At 34.0% G+C, this 22,226-nt stretch overlaps 1 protein-coding gene and 1 pseudogene across 1 annotated transcript; both read right to left on the minus strand.

Moving 5' to 3' along the window:
* Positions 1 to 1,347: 1,347 nt before the first annotated feature.
* On the minus strand, positions 1,348 to 1,799 carry LOC122523796 (cytochrome P450 4g15-like). Its single transcript, XM_043645670.1, has 2 exons — positions 1,558 to 1,799; positions 1,348 to 1,490 (listed from the first exon to the last, which is right to left on the minus strand). Exons 1-2 carry the CDS (start codon positions 1,727 to 1,729, stop codon positions 1,360 to 1,362), a joined length of 303 nt encoding a protein of 100 aa, XP_043501605.1. The 5' UTR covers positions 1,730 to 1,799; the 3' UTR covers positions 1,348 to 1,359.
* Positions 1,800 to 17,695: 15,896 nt separating this feature from the next.
* Positions 17,696 to 21,885, minus strand: LOC122523797 (annotated as a pseudogene).
* Positions 21,886 to 22,226: the final 341 nt, after the last annotated feature.

Raw genomic sequence — 22,226 nt, forward strand, 5'->3', positions numbered from 1 at the left:
AAAAACTTACTGAAAAAACAATGTATTAATTTCATCATGAATGTCTTGTTCCGAACTATACTCCTGTCTCATAAAATGATGCAATAGCAATCAAGAAAATGTACTTGTTTTAGTCCTTTATTCAGAAAAATATATAATTTATTATTTAACATTGTTATAAAAGTTTTCTATTCATAAATGGATCAACAATAGAACTTGTTTTTAAACTGTTTTACTTACTTTCATCTGAAACTTCCAATTCTGGAGTAATTTTATCTTTTTGCATTGACTCTTTTTTTTCCCGCATAATCTTGACGAATAAAGTTATATACATTAGTAATAGGTGATTTGTTTTAGCAATAGAATATTCAGATAAGATTAAATAATATAAAATAAGAATATACTTTTATTTATACCTCTTTCGTAATTTATTAAAGTGAGATAAAAGTTTCTGTAATCTCTTTCCCGTAGATGAATTGTTAAAATAATATTAGGATGTAACCAGAACTTCACGATCCTTTGTATCCCTATGTCCATGATTCTGAATAAGTATAAATTTCAATAAGAGAAAACAAATATGAAATAAAATTGCATTATATTATAAATATTAAAATATTCTGTTTATTTTATTACTCTGACTATATTCATCAAGTTTGCATTCGGGATTGTTCTGCAAATCAAGATCACGACCTAAAAAGCTATCTGTCAGTAAAAAAAAAAACATATTTCAATTAACTTACTTATATTTATACAAATAATTTAAACATTTAAGAATTTCAAAAGCTTACCATATATTATATCTAAAGTACATAGATGATATAATGCATGATATCTACATTTTCTCCGTTAGTATTTTCTAAAATTGTTACTAGTCTGTTTGAATTTTTTAATATCGAATCTATATAGGTTGAATGAAATTTTTCTTTGAATACTGGACTTAAGATTTTTCGATGAATTTCCCAATTTGATGCTTAAATAAAAGAATATTTCTTACTAAATTTCTTACGTTGTTTCTCTTTTATATATTCATTAGTTAAAAATTAGGAAAAAAGAAATCATTTTGAACGTATATATTTTGTGAGACTGTAAACAGTATATGTTCAGATAAAGAAAGTAGTACTTTTACCAGAAATCCTCTGTAAAACATTTAAAAATATTCTTTTGGATTATTATATATATATTATAAAACATTTAAACATGTTGATTACCTGGAACAGTGAACAACCCATTACCCAGAACAGGTTTGAAAAATTCATATATCAGATTTTTCTCATAACTGTTAGACCTTTTGTTATAATCTAAAAAGAAAACAAAAAATTCAACAAAAATAAAAAGCTAAGAATAACATTAATTAAACTCGCGTTTCCTCATTAAACGTCATTACGGTAAACTGATGAATTTTACCTCAATACATTTAGGATCATCAAATAATATAAATAATTTTGGACCTATCCAGAATCGCCATGGCGATGTATATTTGGTAGATAGTTTTAACATTTTATTGGTAACATCTAAAAAAAATATCTTTAACAGCGTTAACATAAGTATAGATATGACAAATATGAAATACAATCATACCTTCCATGTCCCCAAGAAGCAAATATATGTTTCCAATGAGAGGAAAAGCTTTTGGTCCCGAGAATCCTTTGACCATATTAATTTCAAAAAATTTATTTATTAAATATTTAATTATATAGTACAATATAATTGTTATTGCTGTTATAGCGATAAGTGTATCGATATACTCCATGATGAATTGGGCAAAAAATTACGGAAGATGTAAAATTTGTTTAAATATAACACTAGGACCACCTTTTGTAACTTTGGATCGAATATTATGTAAGAACGGTGCATAAAATTCTAGTACACTTCGTGTCTTAACAATAAGTGACAATGTATAAGCAAACGGGAAGCCTATTTATATAAGACTGGGAACATAATTTATCCACACGTCAAAGACTGCCTGTAGGAATACTAATTTGCATATACGTATGACAATGTTGTTTTCAAGATTAGAGCAAAAAAATTAATAGAATATAAATCATCTATTTTTAAAGAAATCTTGTTTTCTTCCCTTTTTTTTATTTGATTTCGTATTATACTTATAAATAACTACGAGGTAATCAAGAAAATCTAACGAATAGCAAGAAGTATATTAATTATGATCAGATTAAAATAACTTCGTTTTGCATCGTTCTATAAGATTGAGGATTAGTTTTAGTTATTCGAGATGTAACACATAGTTTTTCCTACCTTATGAAATAATACACTAATATGGTAGAGACATTTTTACATCTGGTCGAACCTCAGCATTTTTTAAAGAATGCGTCAAAGTTTTTCGGGGATACATTAGCGTTCTCTCAGAGTTTTGTCAGAATGAAACGAATATTTAGCTCCCAGCAACTTTTGCACGAATATATATATTTATCTACTAGTACAGATGCGATTGAATTGATATTTATAGTTTTCTATAATGTCCCTTGCGATAATCGAGAAATAATGGGAGAGTACTTCTCGGTGGAGACACATTTGAATACAGATCCTTTTTATTTATCCCAATCTTATTCGCAAATTCCTAAACTTTTAATTCACATACGATAACGTCAAATTATTAATTATATTCAAACAAAATAAAACTAATTTATATCGACTAAAAAAAACTAATTAATATATTTATATTTTATGACGTACGATTATTTTCACGATCCATGCATGATATTTTGATATTAAAAATATTGGTTTTTATATTAGGCAAGGATAGTTATATTCAAGAATAGAAAAGAATTATAATTTTTTGTAATGTTATTTCACTTGTGTCTGTGATAGACTCCGTAAGAATTCGTATATGCTTACGAGGAAAGAATACTTTTATCTCTAATCGTTTTTTATTCTTTTTTTTTCTCTTTTCCCTCATTATTACAATTGCTCTGTTTAGGTGTTGATAATAATAAAAATTATGCTAATAATGTTGATTATACAATTCTTCATAGTAGACGTAAATAATTTCTAACTTTTAATTTATTCACGATGTCACATTTATTCTAGACATATACATTAAACATTTTGTTATTACTTTACTATGATGGTCGATTCTCTAAATAAATAATTATTCAACGAATGTAAGATACTTAATAACTTTTAGATAAAAATGTAACGTGATTTGCTTCTATCGATAAGCAGAAATTCTTTGGAATGTTACAGGTTTTTACTAAACGAACTTTGAGACGACATTCGATTCGTGTGCGCGCGGATGTATAGATAAAGTAAGAAAGAAAGAGTATGTAATTAAATACAATGTCGCAAGGCCGTGTATCGTTTGTACGTACATAAGAAAAATAAGTAATAGGAGAGAGGGGGGTGGTTATTTATGATAGAAGGGGGTAGACGATGACGACGAAAAAGAACGTGTGGAGAGAGAGAGATAGAGATAGTAATGGAGGGGGTGTATGATGGAAATGGTACAAGCAGAATTACTTTACTCAGGAAGAAAAAAAGGAAGGAAGTTATGTGTAAATTTCAGTCTAATTATAAAAGTAAAACCGCGCGAAATACCACAAACAATGTGACAACTTTTTGTAATTATTGTCTTCATAAGCGATACTTATGCATTCATTGTTTTAAGAAAATTCATCGCTATATGAAAATATAAGACAAGTATAGGACATACTTTCTATTTCGTATATTCACTTTTGTACGTAGCTTTTATTTCAATTATTCAAAATAAAATAAAAACCATTTATTATACGTATCAATTCTATTTTATTTAAGTGGGAAGAAAAGTGTAAGACGGCGTTTTTACTGTGATTATCATGAATTTTTTTTACACATATGGAATTTTTATTGATATCGTAAGATCATTTTAAACATATATTTGAGAATATATTTTGAAATTTTCAAAAATTTTCCTGGAAAAGTAACGGAGATATCAGCTGCCGCGCATTGAATGTCGCCATCTGTTCGATTAAAGGTCGGGGTGAATAACAGTTGAGACGAAGTAGTACAAAATATGGATCATATATTCTAACAAAACACAAGAAAATAGAACAAAATACAAGTAAAAAACTCCTTTTATATATATCGTCGCACTTAAGGTTTAAACACTTACTGACTTCAGGCTTATTATAAATTATTCGTACTTATGCATCTATCTCTGTATATCACTCTGTATGTAACTCTCTATATAAGCCTATATAACTTTCAATATTACTCCTTCTATTCCGGTCAGGTGTCCGTCACTTATACCACGCACATAGTGGGAGGGGAAGGACTCTCCTTTTCCTACAGAGCGTTTCTTATTAAATCACAGATTGTCTATTGGTCATCGATATTTCTTTCTTTTAACGCCTGTAACGCCTTAGCGAGAGAGTATCTTTCACAGCTATCGGAATTTTACCCGTTAAACTTGCATTTGTTTACATATGGGGGAACGAGCATGAGACCCTTTTTTTTGAGGAGACCGAATATCTTAGAATTATTTCTATCGCCTGTAACTTAAGCTTTTAGAAAATATTACCTATTTATTTTGGTTTTTCTTTAGATTATCAACACCTTTAGAATTCTTTATTCCCATAGAATTCCTATACAAGTAATCTCCATCTCGTGCGGTAGGCTGCTCGGTTCGGCGTAATGTGACACCATCCGACATAGCAGTTTGTGTACATCTTGGAGGCCGCAATTTTTATTTGAAATCAATCGCACAGAGAACTTTTTTTTTGAAGTGAAACTTCTTTGCACGCATGAGGGTACAATTTTTACGGATGAAACGCAATAATATTAATATTAGTGACAAGAAAATGTGAGACGTTTTTGTCGGAGAAGAGTGAGAGAGCGAGCGATTGAGACCGATTCAGAAAGAGTGAGAAAGGGCGAACGTAGCATGGAGCGAGAGTAGGGAGCAAGCAAGTGAGAAAGATCGAGAGAGAGAGAGAGTGAGATAGAGCGAACATCGCATCATGCACAGTGCCATGGAGCAAGAGATGGGAGAGAGCGAGTGAGAGAGAGCGAGAGAGAAAAGGAGATCGAGAAAAAAAAACGCTATTGGTTAATGTATTCGTTTAGTAGTTAAATATTAGAACTTTTGATGGCAATTCTGTCGCATAAATGTAGCGGAAGGAACCAGGAACTTGAATTCTATTGGTTCAAACACTGTTCGCCACTATTATTTTTATGTAACATTTATTTATTCATAAACTATTACAAAACAAGAACGGATAACAAAAATGCGTTGTTGATCGGACACGTGTAACTTCTTAATTCATTACTTTATTTATAATAACGGAAGAAGAAAGTCTTTGTAACTATGGAAACGTTTCCCATAGTACGTTGTTAGCCGTGATAGAGTGATAGCGCTAAAGTAGCCTGGACAAAGAATCAGCGGTGAGGATGGCAGCGCCAGTCGTCGCATAGGATAAGGTAGAAATCTGCTTATCGACAGCAGGCCGCCACATAACATCTTGTACTAAAGCAAACACAGATCTTTTTTATTTATTTACATTATCATTAATATGTATACAATGTGTAAACATTGAGTTAAATTTATAAATAAAAATTTTGTGATAAATTTGTAAATCGTCCTATACTAAGCAGTTGCTCAGTTTGTTTCATGTTTTAGATGCAACGATCACGGGCATCGAGCGGCACTATGTCCGAGAGGGGTGCAGTCACGCAAAGCGAACACGGTGGCTGAGAACACAACGACGGCGACGACGGTTGCATCGGTAGGAGGACCGAAGATCTGGAAGCAGGTGGACATCCAAGGTCACGCCATATCAGCCCTGGTGGACACAGGCAGCGATAACACCATAATAAACCGAAGCCAGTACAAGGGGATGGGTTCGTTTACCTTGACAGGAGGAGAGATTTTGGTTAATGGAGTCAGCACGAGGGTGAGACCGACGATGGGCGAATTCCAAACAAGAATAAGCGTTGAAGACAAAGTTTACCCCATTACTATTCGAGTAATGGTAGATGAATTGTTAGGGTATATTATGATATTAGGGCTTGACTTTTTGCTCACTATAAACTATGAGATAAAGAACGGTGAGATTTTTATGTGACCCAAAGAGTCGGTTATTAAAACAAAACAAGTTTCAGACGTTTTTGCGATTGATATACAAACGAACGAGTTAGAGCTATCACATATATCAGATCCGAGCGTTAGAGAGGGGGTGAAAGTAGCGATAGAAGAGTAAATTCCTAAAAAGAGTCGGGAAGTAGGAGTTAAGATGACAATAGTGTTAAAAGACGATGAACCGGTTAGCCGAAGAGCGCGACGGCTATCTCCTCTAGAGAAAAAGGAGACGAATAAACAAATCGATGAGTGGATCAAAGAAGGTATTGTAAGACCATCGCTTTCGGAATACGAGAGTCCGGTGGTTTTAATAAAAAAGAGGGACGGATCAAATCGGTTGTTTGTTGATTATCGAGAACTCAATAGAAAAGTAGTAAGATATAGGTATCCGCTACCACTGATTGAAGACCAATTAGACGCGTTACAGGGTGCAAAAATATTCAGCACGATAGACTTAAAAAACGGATTCTTTCATGTACCAGTAGATGAGCAATCATGAAAGTTTACGGCCTTCATAGTACCTGACGGGCATTATGAATTTTTACGAGTTCCTTTTGGGTTATGTAACTCTCCAGCTGTTTTCCAGAGGTACATTAACGCAATTTTCAGAGAACTAATAAACGACAAAGTAGTGCTAGCATATATGGACGATCTTATCATACCGTCGGAAGATTTAACGAGCGGATTAGATAAGTTAAAAAAAGTACTAAAAGTTACGAGTGAAGCAGGGTTTTCAATAAACTGGGGAAAGTGTAAATTTTTAGAGAGCAGAGTCGAATTCTTGGGACACGTTATAGAAAACGGCTACGTTTTTCCGTCAGAACGGAAAACTGAAGCGGTACGCGATTTTCCAGAACCATGTACAGAGCGTCAAATCCAGAGTTTCCTAGGATTGACTGGTTACTTCCGTAAATTCATCCCGAAGTACTCAGAAATTGCTCGTTCATTAACTAATTTACTGAGAAAAAACATAGAGGTCGATTTTGCCGAAGAGGAAAGAGCCGCGTTTAATTCACTAAAAGCTAAGTTGTACGAATATCCTTGCTTGAGATTATATAAGGCCGGAGCAGAAACAGAATTGCATACCGATGCATCGTCACGCGGGTTCGGTGCAATACTAATGCAAAGAGATAGTGTAACACGAGAATTACACCCGGTATATTATGCGAGCGGACAGACAACACCGGAGGAAAGTAAATATGCGAGCTACGAATTAGAGGTACTCGCGATAGTAAGAGCACTACGGAAGTTTAGGACTTATCTATTGGGTGTTCCTTTTAAAATAGTGACGGACTGCCAGGCGTTTGCACTTACGATGAGGAAAAAGGATTTATGCGTGAGAGTAGCGCGTTGGGCGTTAGCCCTTGAAGAGTTTAATTACAGTATAGAGGATACAATATTAAATACAGTATAGAGGAGTAGGAAGATGGCACGCGTTCATACCCTTAGTAGAAATCCGATTGCTTCGTGTTTCGCGTTAGACCAGGAGATTGATTCAATAACGTTACGATTACGACGAGCGCAGAGAGACTACGTCGATGTACAACGAATATACGAGATGGTTAAAATTGGTAAAGACGATGGATATATCATACGAGTAGGCGTGTTGTTTAAGAAAGTAGGAGATGACGTACGTATAGTCGTACCAAAAGAAATTCAAACGTCAGTTATAAAAAAATTACCATGTGATAAGTCATTTCGCCGCGAACAAAACCAGAATGCTTTTGGAAAAAGAATATTGGATTCCAGGGCTACAACCAAAGATGGAAAGAGTAATTCACAATTGTGTAGAGTGCATTTTATCCGAGATAAAAGAGGGGAGGTTAGAGGGCTTGCTTAACCCTATTAATAAAGGCGAACTACCGTTGGATACCTATCACGTAGACCATCTTGGACCGCTTCCTTCCACGGGAAAAAATTATCGTCATATTCTCCTAGTGGTCGACAGTTTTTCTAAATTCACGTGGTTACATCCGACTAAGACGACTTTATCGAGCGAGGTTTTGAATCGTCTTAAAAAGCAGGCGGTCATTTTTGGGAATCCGCGACGAATAATATCCGATAGAAGAACCGCGTTTACATCACGAGATTTTGAGGACTGTTGCAGAGAAGAGGCTATCGAGTATGTGTGTATCGCCACAGGAGTACCGAGGGGGAACGGTCAGGTCGAAAGAATGAACAGGACGCTTATTCCGTTGTTGACAAAACTTGCGCATTCGAAAAAAGAGGAATGGTATCGTTTCGTGGATAAGCACAGCAATACCTGAATGTCACGCAGCATCGTGGTATCGGAACCACTCCATTTAAAGTAATGTTCGGGGTAGATGCACGTTTACGCGAAAATTTAGAGATTCGCGACCATCTAGAGAAAGAGTGGTTAGACGACTCCCACGACAACCGCGAAGAGCTACGCAAACTAGCTGCCGAAAAAATAACGATGTTACAGGCGGAAAACCGTAAGGCATATAATAAAAAACGAGTGGGTTTTCGTCCCTACATGGAAGACGATTTAGTAGCAATTAAGGGGACTCAGTTCGGACCGGGCTTAAATTTAGCCACTTCATATTTAGGTCCCTATAGCATAACGCGTGTACTACGAGGAAACAGGTACGTGGTTAGTAAGATTGGTGAGCATGAGGGCCCGATTAATACGACTGTTTCCGCGGATCACATAAAACTGTGAATTGACGTCACTCGCGAACAGAGTGAGTGCGAGAGCGAAAGCGAGCGAGAATAAAATATAATAATATTTGTAAACCAAGGCGCCTATGTATATGGATGAGTGTACGTATGGGGATGAGTGAGATACGAGTATGTTAAATAAAAACGAAGTTAGAACAAATGATGTTATGAGTGAGTGAGATACTAAATGTAAAATAAAAGCGAAATTAGAACGAAAGATGTTATGGATGAGTGAATGCTTGAAAAGAAGAGAGAGAGATACATTCGAGGACGAATTTACCTTCAGAATGGCCGAGTGTGGGATTGTGGGAGTGTGGGTAAAGAGTAATTTAGAGTATCCGTAGGGTTAAAAAACTATTCCCTATATATATATATTAGACTGTGCCAAATAAATCGACTATTTTTTTTTTTTCGGTCCCATATCAAATTTCGTTGAGAGTGACGAAAAAAAATTGTGTCAAAATTTAAGCCCTCTATCTTCATTTTTCAGTTAGCGCTCGCTAAAATAAGAATTTTCGCCAAAAAAAGTTTTTTTTCACTTATTTTTTGGTTATAGACAATTCAATATACCAAATATAAAAAAACCCTTGGTATGGTTTTGTAGGAAATTAAATTCTCTACAAAGATGATTTTTTATCGAACTTAAAAAGTCAACAGCTTTTTTTTTATAGCTGATTAAATTACATTTCGTTCTATAATTTTCATTTTTAATTATTGATGAACACTTATTAAACTACTTCCTAACGAAAAGAACATACTAATGCAATTTTTCTAGGAATATTTATGATCTAAAAAATAGTTTTTATGCCGTAATGAATGTAAATACTGTTGAGTAATTTATATTCTTTACTTTTAAAATAATGAATTACATGTCAATTCTATTTTTTTTTGTTTTCACCTTATTGATTCACACAAAATTCGGTGAAATTTTTCTGTTTACAGTGAGAATTGAACAAACCAATGATTGTATAAAAATCATTAGTATTTTAATAGAAATAGAAAATTACTAAAAACGAAATATCTTAAAAAATTTTAATAAATTAAAAAAATGATATGCTAATCTAAAAAAAGAAGCTGCATCAACTAAATTTCTTAGACATCTCTGGTACTTGGCCGAAGATCTTGTGGCATTATCATTCTTCGATGAAAGAATTCCATCGGCCATCAAGATAAAAATGGTTCAAGCAATAAAAAATCGACAGAGTACAACAGAAAATACGAGAAAGTTATGTTTGAAACAGAAGATTTAAAATCATTCGACTCAAAAGATATAAGTGATTTTGTTACTCAAAAGTCGATGGTTTTATTCGAGAAGTTCGGTTTATCTACAAGTTTTCTTGATTTACCTGTAGATCAATGGGAATTCGATGATGAGTACAAGGCTTCTTTAAAAATTGTTCGATCGATAAAAGTTGTAAATGATATTGCCGAAAGAGCTGTAGCGTTAATTGATAAATATAATGATAGTCTCACTTGTGATGAAGAACAAAAACAGTTTTTATTACAAGTTGTTGCTGAGCATCGCTAAAAATATCCCAATTGTAACAAACGAAATTTATGTGAGTAATATGTTTACTCGAATCTCATAACTGATTTTAAAATAATTCAAGTAAAGATCTTATTAGTTTCATTTATATATAACAAGATTAAAAGTGTGTCTATCATAATTATATTAATGTTTATTTAAAAAATGTAAGCTCTTTAAAACTAGTAAACATATGAATAAAGACAATAATAAAGATTAGCATATCATTTTTTAATTTATTAAAATTTTTAAGATATTTCGTTTTTAGTAATTTTCTATTTCTATTAAAATACTAATGATTTTTTATACAATCATTGGTTTGTTCAATTCTCACTGTAAACAGAAAAATTTCACCGAATTTTGTGTGAATCAATAAGGTGAAAAACAAAAAAAAATAGAATTGACATGTAATTCATTATTTTAAAAGTAAAGAATATAAATTACTCAACAGTATTTACATTCATTACGGCATAAAAACTATTTTTTAGATCATAAATATTCCTAGAAAAATTGCATTAGTATGTTCTTTTCGTTAGGAAGTAGTTTAATAAGTGTTCATCAATAATTAAAAATGAAAATTATAGAACGAAATGTAATTTAATCAGCTATAAAAAAAAAGCTGTTGACTTTTTAAGTTCGATAAAAAATCATCTTTGTAGAGAATTTAATTTCCTACAAAACCATACCAAGGGTTTTTTTATATTTGGTATATTGAATTGTCTATAACCAAAAAATAAGTGAAAAAAAACTTTTTTTGGCGAAAATTCTTATTTTAGCGAGCGCTAACTGAAAAATGAAGATAGAGGGCTTAAATTTTGACACAATTTTTTTTTCGTCACTCTCAACGAAATTTTGATATGGGACCGAAAAAAAAAAAATAGTCGATTTATTTGGCACAGTCTAATATATATATATATATGTTTTACTATTACTTACAAAAAATATTAGAATTGCGAATAGTCATTACACTATATACCTCGTGTTGATCAGGAATATTTCTAAACACTGCTACATGAAGAGCATAAGTAAATAATACTAATATCTTATGTTTAATTTAACAATATAAATAACTTTCAAAATAAAAAATACTATTTCGATTTTATTTTTTGTTATTAAAATTTTAAAGTGATATTTAAATTTGATATTCTTTTTAAAGTGATATTTGAGATTTTTCAAAATTCAAATTAAATGATTTTAACAATTGACTAATTCTGAAAGTAATTTAAATTTATTTGTAGCCCGTAAATATACATTGTTTCAGTTTAATTAGCCTAAAAGAAATTTATATAATCAAGTTACATATTCAAAAAAAAATAATAGATACATAGTCAGACTAAACATAATTAATGAATATTTTTGAATTGACTAATATGGAAATTTTTGATTTTTTCTTGAAACAATAGAAAATAGACTTCCACTACCTTAAAAATAAACGGTCCATATAAAAAAGAAACATTTGTTTTTTAAACGTTTCAAATATTTCTAAAATATAAATAAATTTATTGAAATTTGTTTTCCTTTTGTAATTACATATGACCTGTTAGAAAGCGATTTAGATTTGCATAATAATCCGAAATGTTAACTTGATGAATATATGTCAGAGTAATAATAAAGAGAGTATTTTAGTATTTATAATATAATGCAGCGTTATTCTATATTTGTTTTTTTATTGACTATTATTCTTATTCAGATCGATGGAAATAATTATGAAAAGGGCTTTCCAATTCTAGTTACATTTAGATATTATATTTTACAATTCATATTTTGGAAAAAGACTAAAGGAACTGGCTTCACACATAGATAAAATCACGAGCGAGGTATAAATAAACAGAACAATCCTATTTCAAATAAGTCATAATAAAAATTTCAGTTGCTGATGAAGTCCCAATGAAAGGGACGAAACGTTCAACAAGATCAAAATAACGTTCGAAAAGATTTTTTAACCCGTCCAATCTTCCTACGACACCTATTTTAATAATTTTATTTTCTGGACAAGATAAAAATCAATTAGTTACTAATAATTTTTTCTTAGTGAATAAATGAGTCTTTATGATAATTTGTGTTGAAGATTCGGCAATTATACGCATCACTATGTTGTATTCATGTGTGTATATGATTGTTCATACGAATATGCGCGAGGGGATAAAGGACAGTAGCAGACTATGTTTGGATTGTTCCACATTTGTGCCGTTTGTTTTGCCTATTTTTACGTTTGTCGTTTGTAGTTGAATAAACGGTTTGCCTTTTTCATCTATAATAAAGCAAGCTGAGTTCAGCGTATTTCTGTAAGCAAGTGTACAGACGCACGGTTCTGCGTGTAACTGTACAAGCATGAAATATACTCGGCGATGCTCGTGCATCGAAGCGAGCCGAGAGACAACCGTGCTGAGTTCGGTGGTCGAAAAGTGAATTGCATTGAAGCACGCTCGCGAAATCTAAAACTCTCATATATTTCTGTTAAAATAAAGTAACACGTTTCATCCAAACTAACAAATATTTAATTATTTACTCTGTTCTCCTAACAATGTTTTAACAATCTATGTCCTTTCTATTTTATTTCCCTTAACCCTTTCCCGTACTTTAGCGAGTCTGACTCGCGACCAGATACTTGAGCATAACGTAAACATAATAAGCCGAGCTCGCGGACTGACTTTTTGCCCGTTACGGTCGTGATTGAATGTTAGTTTCTATCAGTACTTCATGACAGTCAGTCACGATTCTTATCGTGTCTGTTACTAAGCAGTTCAGATATTAAAATTTAAGAAACCTCTTCAAAATGCAAGATACAAAAGTTTTAAATGAAGGTAGTGATAACGAATCCTCCGATAGTGACGCAATTATGCCAGTCGCAAAGCGTATAAGGCGTATGATTATAGATGAGAGTAGTGAAGAGGAAAGTACGACACAACAATCATAGATTTGGCAGGTACCGGTTTCTGTCATAATATATATACCGGCCAGGACAGAATTAATTGAAACGATAATGCATCGGAGAACGTTGTGATGGAGTTGTCAAAATCTATAATAAACAAAGGATATAATTTATTCCTGGAAAACTGGTACTCTTCACCCAACCTGTTTCTAAAATTAAACCAGCAATAGACAAACGTTATCGGGACGGTACGCAAGAACAGAAAAAATATGCCACGAGACATGCAAAAGCATATTTAGAAGAAAGGAGAATTTGTGTGGAGATGTTGCAATAATTTGACAGCTCTGCGATGGAAAGACAAACGTGACGTTTATATGCTCTCCACAAAACACAAAACTGTAGAGATGGTCGAGCAATCAAACAAACAATTACAGAAAGTAATGAATCCGAAATGTATCGTAGAATATAACAAGGATATGGGTGCAGTTGATCATCAAGATCAGAAATTAGCTTGTTTCCTAATAATGAGAAAAGTCATGAAAGGATACTAAAAGCTTTCCATTTACATATCAGATATGGCTCTTTTCAATACCTATATTATGCAGAAAACCATTTAAAGTCGAAAACGGGAGACTTATGTTCATTACCGTGTACATATAGCAGAGTAAATTTTACAAATTGTTAAATTACCGGACTACAAAAAGCGTGGGAAATCATTATTTAAAACACCCCTTTGACTCAAAGCTCAATATTAGGCTCACTTCCCCCAAAATATAGATCCGTCACCTCGGAAAAAGCATCCAACAAGGATGTGCAAAATTTGCTATAAACATAAAATTCGAAGTGCAACGAAGTGGGAATGCGAAAATATAAAGTGACTTTACATCTGTCAGAATGTTTTAAGAAGTAACATACCCTGGAGGATTTGTAGAGTTGTATGTATTTCCTTTTTAGATATTCATTCAGTTTTATGATTTATTCATTATTCTTCTCATCAGATTCAACGGGAATAACGGCCACTAACGATTATTGTCTACCTACTCGTGGTTTCGATAACACGTGCTTTGATTTTATCTCAATTATTATAGTTTTTTTTTCTAGTGTGTGAACTCAAGGGTCATTGTAATTCTCAGATAAATCTTACGGTTTTCTCATCTAGCGATTGAAGCAACGGTGCGTCAATCAGCTTAAGGGGCATTTAGTGCATCAACTTTTACACTCATCTCTTCTCGTGGTGTGCCGACCACGTGTGATCGGTCGCTGACAGTTAGACGATCTCAACATCTCACCTCGCAGTGCATCAATAAAATCGCTGTGCGGAAACACTCAAATTGTGTGCAATTCAGTGGACTGTTCTCATCTATCTTTTTGACTCAATCTTCTTTCTTCTTTAATCCGTTTGCGCCCAGTATTGAGCATAGGTTTCCTTTAACATTCTCCATCTATTCCTATCCTGTGCGATTCTTATCCATGGTAGTCCTGCTGATCTCTTGATATCGTCATACCATCGAGTTATTGGTCGACCTCTATTTCTTTTTCTCGCCCATGGTCTCCATTTGAGCATCTTAGCGTTCCATCTATTGTCTTTTATGCGAACTATGTGTCCGGCATAGTCCTATGTCAACTGTGTTATTCTTGTTGTTATGTTAGTTACTTTAGTTCTCTGCCTGATCCATTCGTTTCTTCTCCTTTGTCTTAACGAGATACCGATCATTGCCCTTTCCATAGCCCTTTGTGTCACTTCTAGTTTTGTTATTATTTGTTTTGTGAGGGTCCAGGTTTGAGCTTCATAGGTTATGACAGGAAGAATACAGTGGTCAAATACTTTGGATCGCAAGTGCTGGGGTATCTTTTTGTTTTTCAGAATGAAAGCTAGTTTTCCGAATGCTACCAATCCCAGTCGTTGTCTTCTCTCTATTTCCATATCTTTATTTTGCTTTCCCAGTGTTACACTTTGTACAAGATATATATATTCTCTGACGTTGTCTATCCGTGTTCCATTTACAGTTATTTGTGGATCTTGTCGACACATTGTCTTTGTTTTACTTAGGTTTATTTTAAGTCCTATTTCCTTTGATGTTTGCTCTAATTCTGCTATCATATTTTTTAGGTCTTCCTCATTTTCCGCGAACAGAACAACGTCGCCTGCAAATTTTAGATGATTTAATCTTTCGTCATTGATTTTATTTCTTTACCCGACCAGTCCATCCTTTTAAAGACGCCTTCGAGTGCCAAAGTAAATAGTTTAGGCGAGATTGTATCTCCCTGTCTAATACCTCTCTCGATCGTGAAGCTGTTAGTACATTCGTGCATTTTAATGGTTGCTCTAGCATGTTGGTATATGCTTCTAATCAGTTTAGTATATCGAGAGTAAATTCGTGCATGGTTGAGTTCTTCTATTAGTGCCCAGTGTTCAATAGAGTCGAATGCCTTCTCATAATCAATGAAGGCCATGTACAGAGGGAAATTGTATTCGACTGATTTCTCTATTAGAATTATCACTGTGAGGAGATGGTCGCAAGTACTAAACCCCTTCCGAAAGGCCGCTTGTTCTACTGGTTGATAATTGACTCAATAAAGACGACAATTGCGTATTTCCACGCACTTAATTTGTGTAATTATTTAAGACGGTTGTAGCGAGTCCCTTTGTTTCCAGCGAACCAACGACAGGGCAATTTTTCAAACAGTCGCATTAAAAAGCAAATTAACGATTTTTAAAAAGCTCTTTAACGGTTTAGACAACCCTAATCGAGAGGATATAGCAAATGGCAAGTTAAGATTAAACGATATCAATTCGGATATGGTGATATTTGAACTTATTTAAGACGATCTATTAAATAAAGCTTCCGACTTTGAAGCTCCGACTTGAAGCTCATATCCAAGAGAGTGATGATTATCGCGAGGCCGTTTACAGCGTGAAAATAAAGCAGAAGAAATATTAACGAAATTCAATTCATTAACAACTCGAGCCACCGATTCGCCTGTATCACTATCAGCCGTGAATGCCCCATTAGACACGAACAATCTTCAAACAAACGGTAATAACTTAAAATTACCAGCGGTGCGTTTGCCGCAATTTGACGGGCGGTTCGAAGATTGGTCAAACTTCGCGGATCAATTTCAATCGATCATCGGCAAAAAGTCCGACCTATCAGATATACAAAAATTTTCGTATTTGAAGGCTTACTTATCGGGAAAAGCAGAAGATAAAATCCGCGCGGTAGAAACTACGGGAAATAACTACCAAATAGCATGGAAGTAACTATTATAGAAGAGTATTATGATAATCCTCTAATGGTAATCAATAAGCATATAAATGCGATACAGGAATTAAAAAACACGGAAAGATTTAAAATGAGCAATTCATCCAAGTCATTCGTGCGGTGTGGCAATTCTCGAAACGTAATACAAAACAACGCGCGCTATACGATTCCGCAAAGGTATTCACAAAGTGGACTGCGTCAAAATGAAATGCAAGTATACTCGTCGCAAATACGTCGGCGGTGTTCATTATGCAAGAATAATCATTATACGTCCGAGTGTGAGCAATTATTAAAAATTAAACCCGAGAAACGAAGAAAGATCATTGAGCATACGGGTTTGTGCACTGATTGTTCACGCAGCAATCACAAGGTAGATACGTGCCGTGCAAGAACTTGCAAAAAATATAAGGGTAAACATAACACGTTACTACACCTAGACGAAGAAAGCGCGACGGTACGATGCGCACACTTAAAACTCGATCGCGTACCCTTACCGACATAACTATTGGTTAATAGTTATTTTTGACTGCGGCGCGCTCTCGGACGAATCCATCAATATGGACGGTGCGTTTTTCGCTTGTCGGTCGCTGCGACTAGTTGTCCACTGACTGATGGACACTGACAGTGACAAAAACAGTACCCGGAAATTTGATGCTATTCTTATGGTTTAAAAAATAATAATGGCAAAAAAATTAAAAATATCAATTTTTTTTATTTATATTAAGTAACTTTTTAAGCTATTTTAATTTACTTAACTTTTGTACATTCCTTCAATAATAATCGTGTAAACGTCTCATGCAGGTTCGTGCACGTTGGCGCCTGCACTAGTGTGAGTGCGTGCGGATGTTTATTTAGGATATCGGTATTCTTAAGATTAAGCGTGGGGAACAGAGGCTGTATGCGTCATCCGTGGGGGAGGCCGATGCTTCGTCGTTCGATGAAAAGGTATAAAAGGGCAGTCGGACAATACGGCGGGAGAGGAAGGAGTTAGTTAGGAGTTTAGTTCAGTTTTGTCGGTTCTTATGTTAGTTATGATGACCCTTCTTATGAGTCTTATGTATCTTACGGTAACGGGTTATTACAATTATTAAGAATTGTCCACTATTGAAAGTAACGGCCTTATGAAATCTTATGTGCTGTAAAGTTTACAATCGGTAAGTAAATATAAAAGAAAAAATCCAAAATGTATAATGTAACACAGGATATGACAACTTTAACAGGATATTTTGATAATTTTAATATAATAATAATAAAAATAATAAAACCATAATGAACGAATAAAGATAAAATTTTAATAGAAAAAGTTAATAATCAATTTGTGTATGCTATATTTGAAAGCATGGATCAACGCATAAACCTACATCGCATTTTTTACATTCATATCTGCTTTTTCGTCGGATTTTATGTTTAGTGCATACCACATATTTTCGCATTTGATTCTTTTTTTTGCAGACGGATTGACACAAGTACTTGGAAAATGCATTTCAATAAGACGTAAGGGATCGTCGGTATTTCTTTTCCTTTGGTATGTATTTGAAATTCGTATAAAAATTTTCCAAATATTTGTTTAACACTTCTTCTTCTTCTTCTTTCTTTAGTTTAGGCAAATTGCCTGTTTCGTAACGACGTTTTTTCTGCCTATTGCACTGTTAAATTGTCGCACCATCGTTTTCGTGGGCGCCCCGTGCTTCTGCGGCCTACCGGTGACTTATCCCGTGCAATTCTGACAATTCTTCTGTTGTCCATTCTACTGATGTGCTCGTTCCATTCTTTTTTCCTTTTTAGTATCCATTCGTTGATATTTTCCACTTTGCATGTTCTTCTTATATCTTCGCTTCTCTCTCGATCCAGCAGTGTTTTTCCACTATTCTGCGAAGAACTCTCATTTCGGTTGTCTCTAGTAACTGTTTCGTTTTCGCCGTGTCTGGTCGAGTTTCTGCGGTATGTGACATAATAGGTCTTACCATTGCCTTGTAAATTCTTGCTTTGGTCTCTATGTCAATGTTTTTGTTTCGCCATATTGTGTCATTCAAACAACCCGCTATTCTGGATGCCTTCGTTGTCTGTTCTCTTACCTCTGCTTCGACATCACCATATCCTGAGATTTCCATTCCTAGGTATTAAATCTCATTTCCTGCTGAATAACCTTCCCTTCAATTTCCAGTTTGCATCTTAACGGTGTCTTTGATGTTGTCATGCATTTGTTTTCTGGGCCGATATTTTCATGTTGAATGATTTGGCTATGCAGTTAAATCGGTGTAGTAGACGTTGTAGATCATCCTCATTTTCGGCCACTAATACAGCGTCGTCAGCATAGCATAGGATGGTTATTTCTTCACTGCCCATTTTATATTCTTTTAGCAGTCTTACGTTTCTTATTATTTCGTCCATAATGATGTTAAAACGCAGGGGACCTAGGGAATCCCCTTGTCTGATACCACGACCTGCATCAATCGGTTCAGTCAAGGCGCCATTTATCTTTGCTTGGATTTTATTGTTTCTATAGATGTCCTCTATGGTCTTGATAAGATTGTTCGGAATTTGCCGGTTATAGAGGAGGTGTATAACATCCTTTAACTGCACTCGGTCGAATGCCTTTTCCAAATCAATGAAACACATATATGCTGGTCTGTTGTATTCAATTGATTTTTCTGTTATCTGTCTTATGATGAAAACCGCGTCTGTGCACGATCTGCCTGATCTGAATCCCTGCTGTTCGTCTTCTAGATTCGTTAAGCTGTTAATTTTATTCGTTATAATCTTTGTTGTTAGTTTTAATGAAGTGTTTAAAAGATTTATTCCCCTGTAGTTTGTAGGGCAGCTTTTTGTCTCCTTTTTTAAACATAACTATAGTTGTGCTAGTGCGCCATTCGTCAGGTATTTTGTGTTGGCATAGTATTTTTTGGATTAGGAATGTTAGTTGTTGTGTGAGACGTTGGCCACCATATTTTATTAACTCGTTTTGGATGCCATCTTGCCCTGAGCTCTTCCTATTCTTTAGTCTTCGAATAGCTGTTTCTACATCACTGGACTCAATTTGTATGTCGCTTCTTGTTATTATTTCTGGCGTATTTAGTTCCGTTTGAGGTTCTTCTGATTTATAGAACTCTTTAGATAGTTAATCCAATTTTCTTTTGTGATCTGGTTTGTTTCTATCATTTCATTGACCTCCTTTCTTTGATTTCTAATAAATCGCCAGATTTGTTTTTGGAGTCGATAGAAGTCACTCTCCATTCTTTTCGAAAAAATCTCCCAATAATTTTGCTTTGTTTGCCTTACTAATGTCGCTGTTTGATTCCGGATTCGTCTATACGTTTCGTATGACTCAGGTGTTATTAATGTCCTATAGTTAAGGTATGCTATTTTCTTTTTTTTTGCATATTTCCTTAATCTCTGGGCGGAACCAAGGAGTTTTGATCATTCTAGCCCGGTTTTTTACAGTTCGTGTTCCCAGGGCTTCATATGCAGCTTCTAAAATGTTGGTTCTTAGTTTCTTCCAGGCTATGTTTATGTTATCTTCTTCTTTTATTGGGTTTTTTTCGATTTTTTCTTTCAACCTGTTCTCGTATAGTTGTTTGGTTGGTAAGTTCCATAGTGACTCGATGTTTATTTTCAATTCTTGAGTTGCTCGTGCAAGATTTCTTTGAGGTTTAAACTTCATTCTTATCTTTGCTAATAGCAGGCTATGATCGCTTCCTACATTCGCGGAATTTAACGTCCTGATATCTAATATTTGGTTTGGTTGGACGTATCTGTTGGTAACAATGTAATCAATTGTAGACCTGAAGCCTCTGGTGTTGCTGTATGTAAATTTATAGTGTTCCTTATGATTGTAAAATGTATTATTAATCCTTAGCTCGTTAAATGTGCATAGCTGTGTCTTAGTTCTCCATTGTCATTTAACACGTTTTCGTTGAACCTTTGTTTTATTCCAGGTATTATTTCGTTTCCGATGCGGGCGTTAAAATCTCCAAGGATTATCATTTGTTGGTTACTTGGTTATGATCCGACTAAATTTTGTAGTTGGTCGTAGAAGGCTTCTCTTTCTTCTTTCGGTTTATTATCTTCGGGTGCATAAATTGACACTATATTTAATTTTTGGTCTTCCGCTTTCATTTTTACCACCAATATTCGTGAAGATATGTAGTTGCATTCTTGTATTTTGTTTTTGTATTTCTTGGATACTGCGATGGCTACCCCTTCTTTTGCCCTGATTTGTTTTTCTACACCACTATAGATCACTAAGTAGTCTTCGTACTGTATTTGTCCTTTGCCTTTCTTTTTGGTTTCTTGTAAGGCGCATATATCGATGTTATTATCTTTCAGTTCTTTCAGGGTTTCTTGATCTTTATTATTAAATGATTTGATGTTCCAGGTAGCCAGACGCATTATATGTTTTTCTTCCATTTCGTTGTCCTTTTCCTTGCATGTGTCGTCATCTGTATATCCGTCCTATTCCGAGGCAGAGTGTCGGTTCTATGAGCCGTAGTCTTTTTTTTACGTTGGGTAGGGAGCTAACCTGATCCAACAACCTTCCTCCTTTTCCCGGGCTTAGGACAGGCAACATGATCGCTGATCTGCGATCATGCAGGCGGAGTTTTTTTAACACAAGTAAATGAAATGTCACGAATTTTAACTCTTCACCTGATACGTATTTATATAAAACATATGCGTTCCAAATACTTATATCTAATAAATGAAAAAAAAATTTTTTTGTACCATTTATAACTTTTCCTAATACACTCAATAGTACTAATTACCATATCGGTCTTATCTACAACACCCATATTACGATTGTAATCCTGTATACATGTTGGTTTTTTTTATTGGTGTTTTTGTAAGGTAATGAAACTTTCTTGTTGCTACGATATCAGCGTGATGTAAACTTGTCAACATCGAAACTTCTCTTTTATCCTGCCATTTCATACATAATAAAGTTTCAGTTGATCGAAATGATATTTCTCCTTTTTGCAGTTTGTTTAAAATAATTGGTACATATTTGCGGTTTTTTCTTACGGTACCACAACTATTTGTCTGTTTCAAGTGTAATGTGTTAAATAAAAGTGGACTCGTGTACCAGTTATCCACATATAAACTGTGACCTTCCCCAAGATAATCTTTCATGAGAGTCATGACTATATTACCGGATTTACCCAAATTTTCTTGGAACACAGAAATTTCTGTGTGTTTCCAAACCTGAATATACTATCATGTCAAAAATATACCCCGTTTTACAGTCACAAGCAATGAAAGACTTTATGCCAAATCGATTGCGTTTAGATGGTATAAATCATTTGAAGTATAAGCGACCATTGAACAATAATAAACTTTCGTCTATACAAATATTTGGAAACGGGTAGAAATTTTATTTTAAAATCAATCGAAATCTATCATTTAGTTAAAGAATTTTGAACAATTTATCTCTACAGTTTAGTACCTCGGGATTGCTAAAATGTAAGCACTGTATTAAGTTTAAAAATCTATCTCGAGACATAATATCATGAAAAATGTCAGTTTTCATAAATTTGTCTTTCGACCAATATTCCGGGTAAGAAAGTTTTTTTACGCGTGACATTAGTAATACGGTACCTAAAAAACAGTATATTTCATCTACATTAGTATCGTACTATGAATTTATTCGCGAATTAGCCTTCCATGTACGCTTTTTTTTAAATAATTATGGTATTTATTAGTTTCATTTACAATACAATTTACTAATGATTCTGGGAAAAATAATTGAAAATAATCTAACGGTTTTGATTTTTTGTTTAGGGCTGCTTTTCATCCAAAATCTTTATCATCAAAGTTGTATACTTTTGAAATCAAATTTTCATG

This window comes from Polistes fuscatus, unplaced genomic scaffold, assembly GCF_010416935.1.
Source record: "Polistes fuscatus isolate 324 unplaced genomic scaffold, CU_Pfus_HIC Scaffold66, whole genome shotgun sequence".
Taxonomy (NCBI): Eukaryota; Metazoa; Arthropoda; class Insecta; order Hymenoptera; family Vespidae; genus Polistes; species Polistes fuscatus.

Excerpts from the sequence above, each read along its gene's own strand:
- LOC122523796 (XM_043645670.1), bottom strand. The coding sequence starts at position 1,729 with ATGGAGTATATCGATACACTTATCGCTATAACAGCAATAACAATTATA. Across the intron at positions 1,491-1,557 it reads GCTTCTTGGGGACATGGAAG|ATGTTACCAATAAAATGTTA; the intron begins GTATGATTGTAT and ends TATTTTTTTTAG.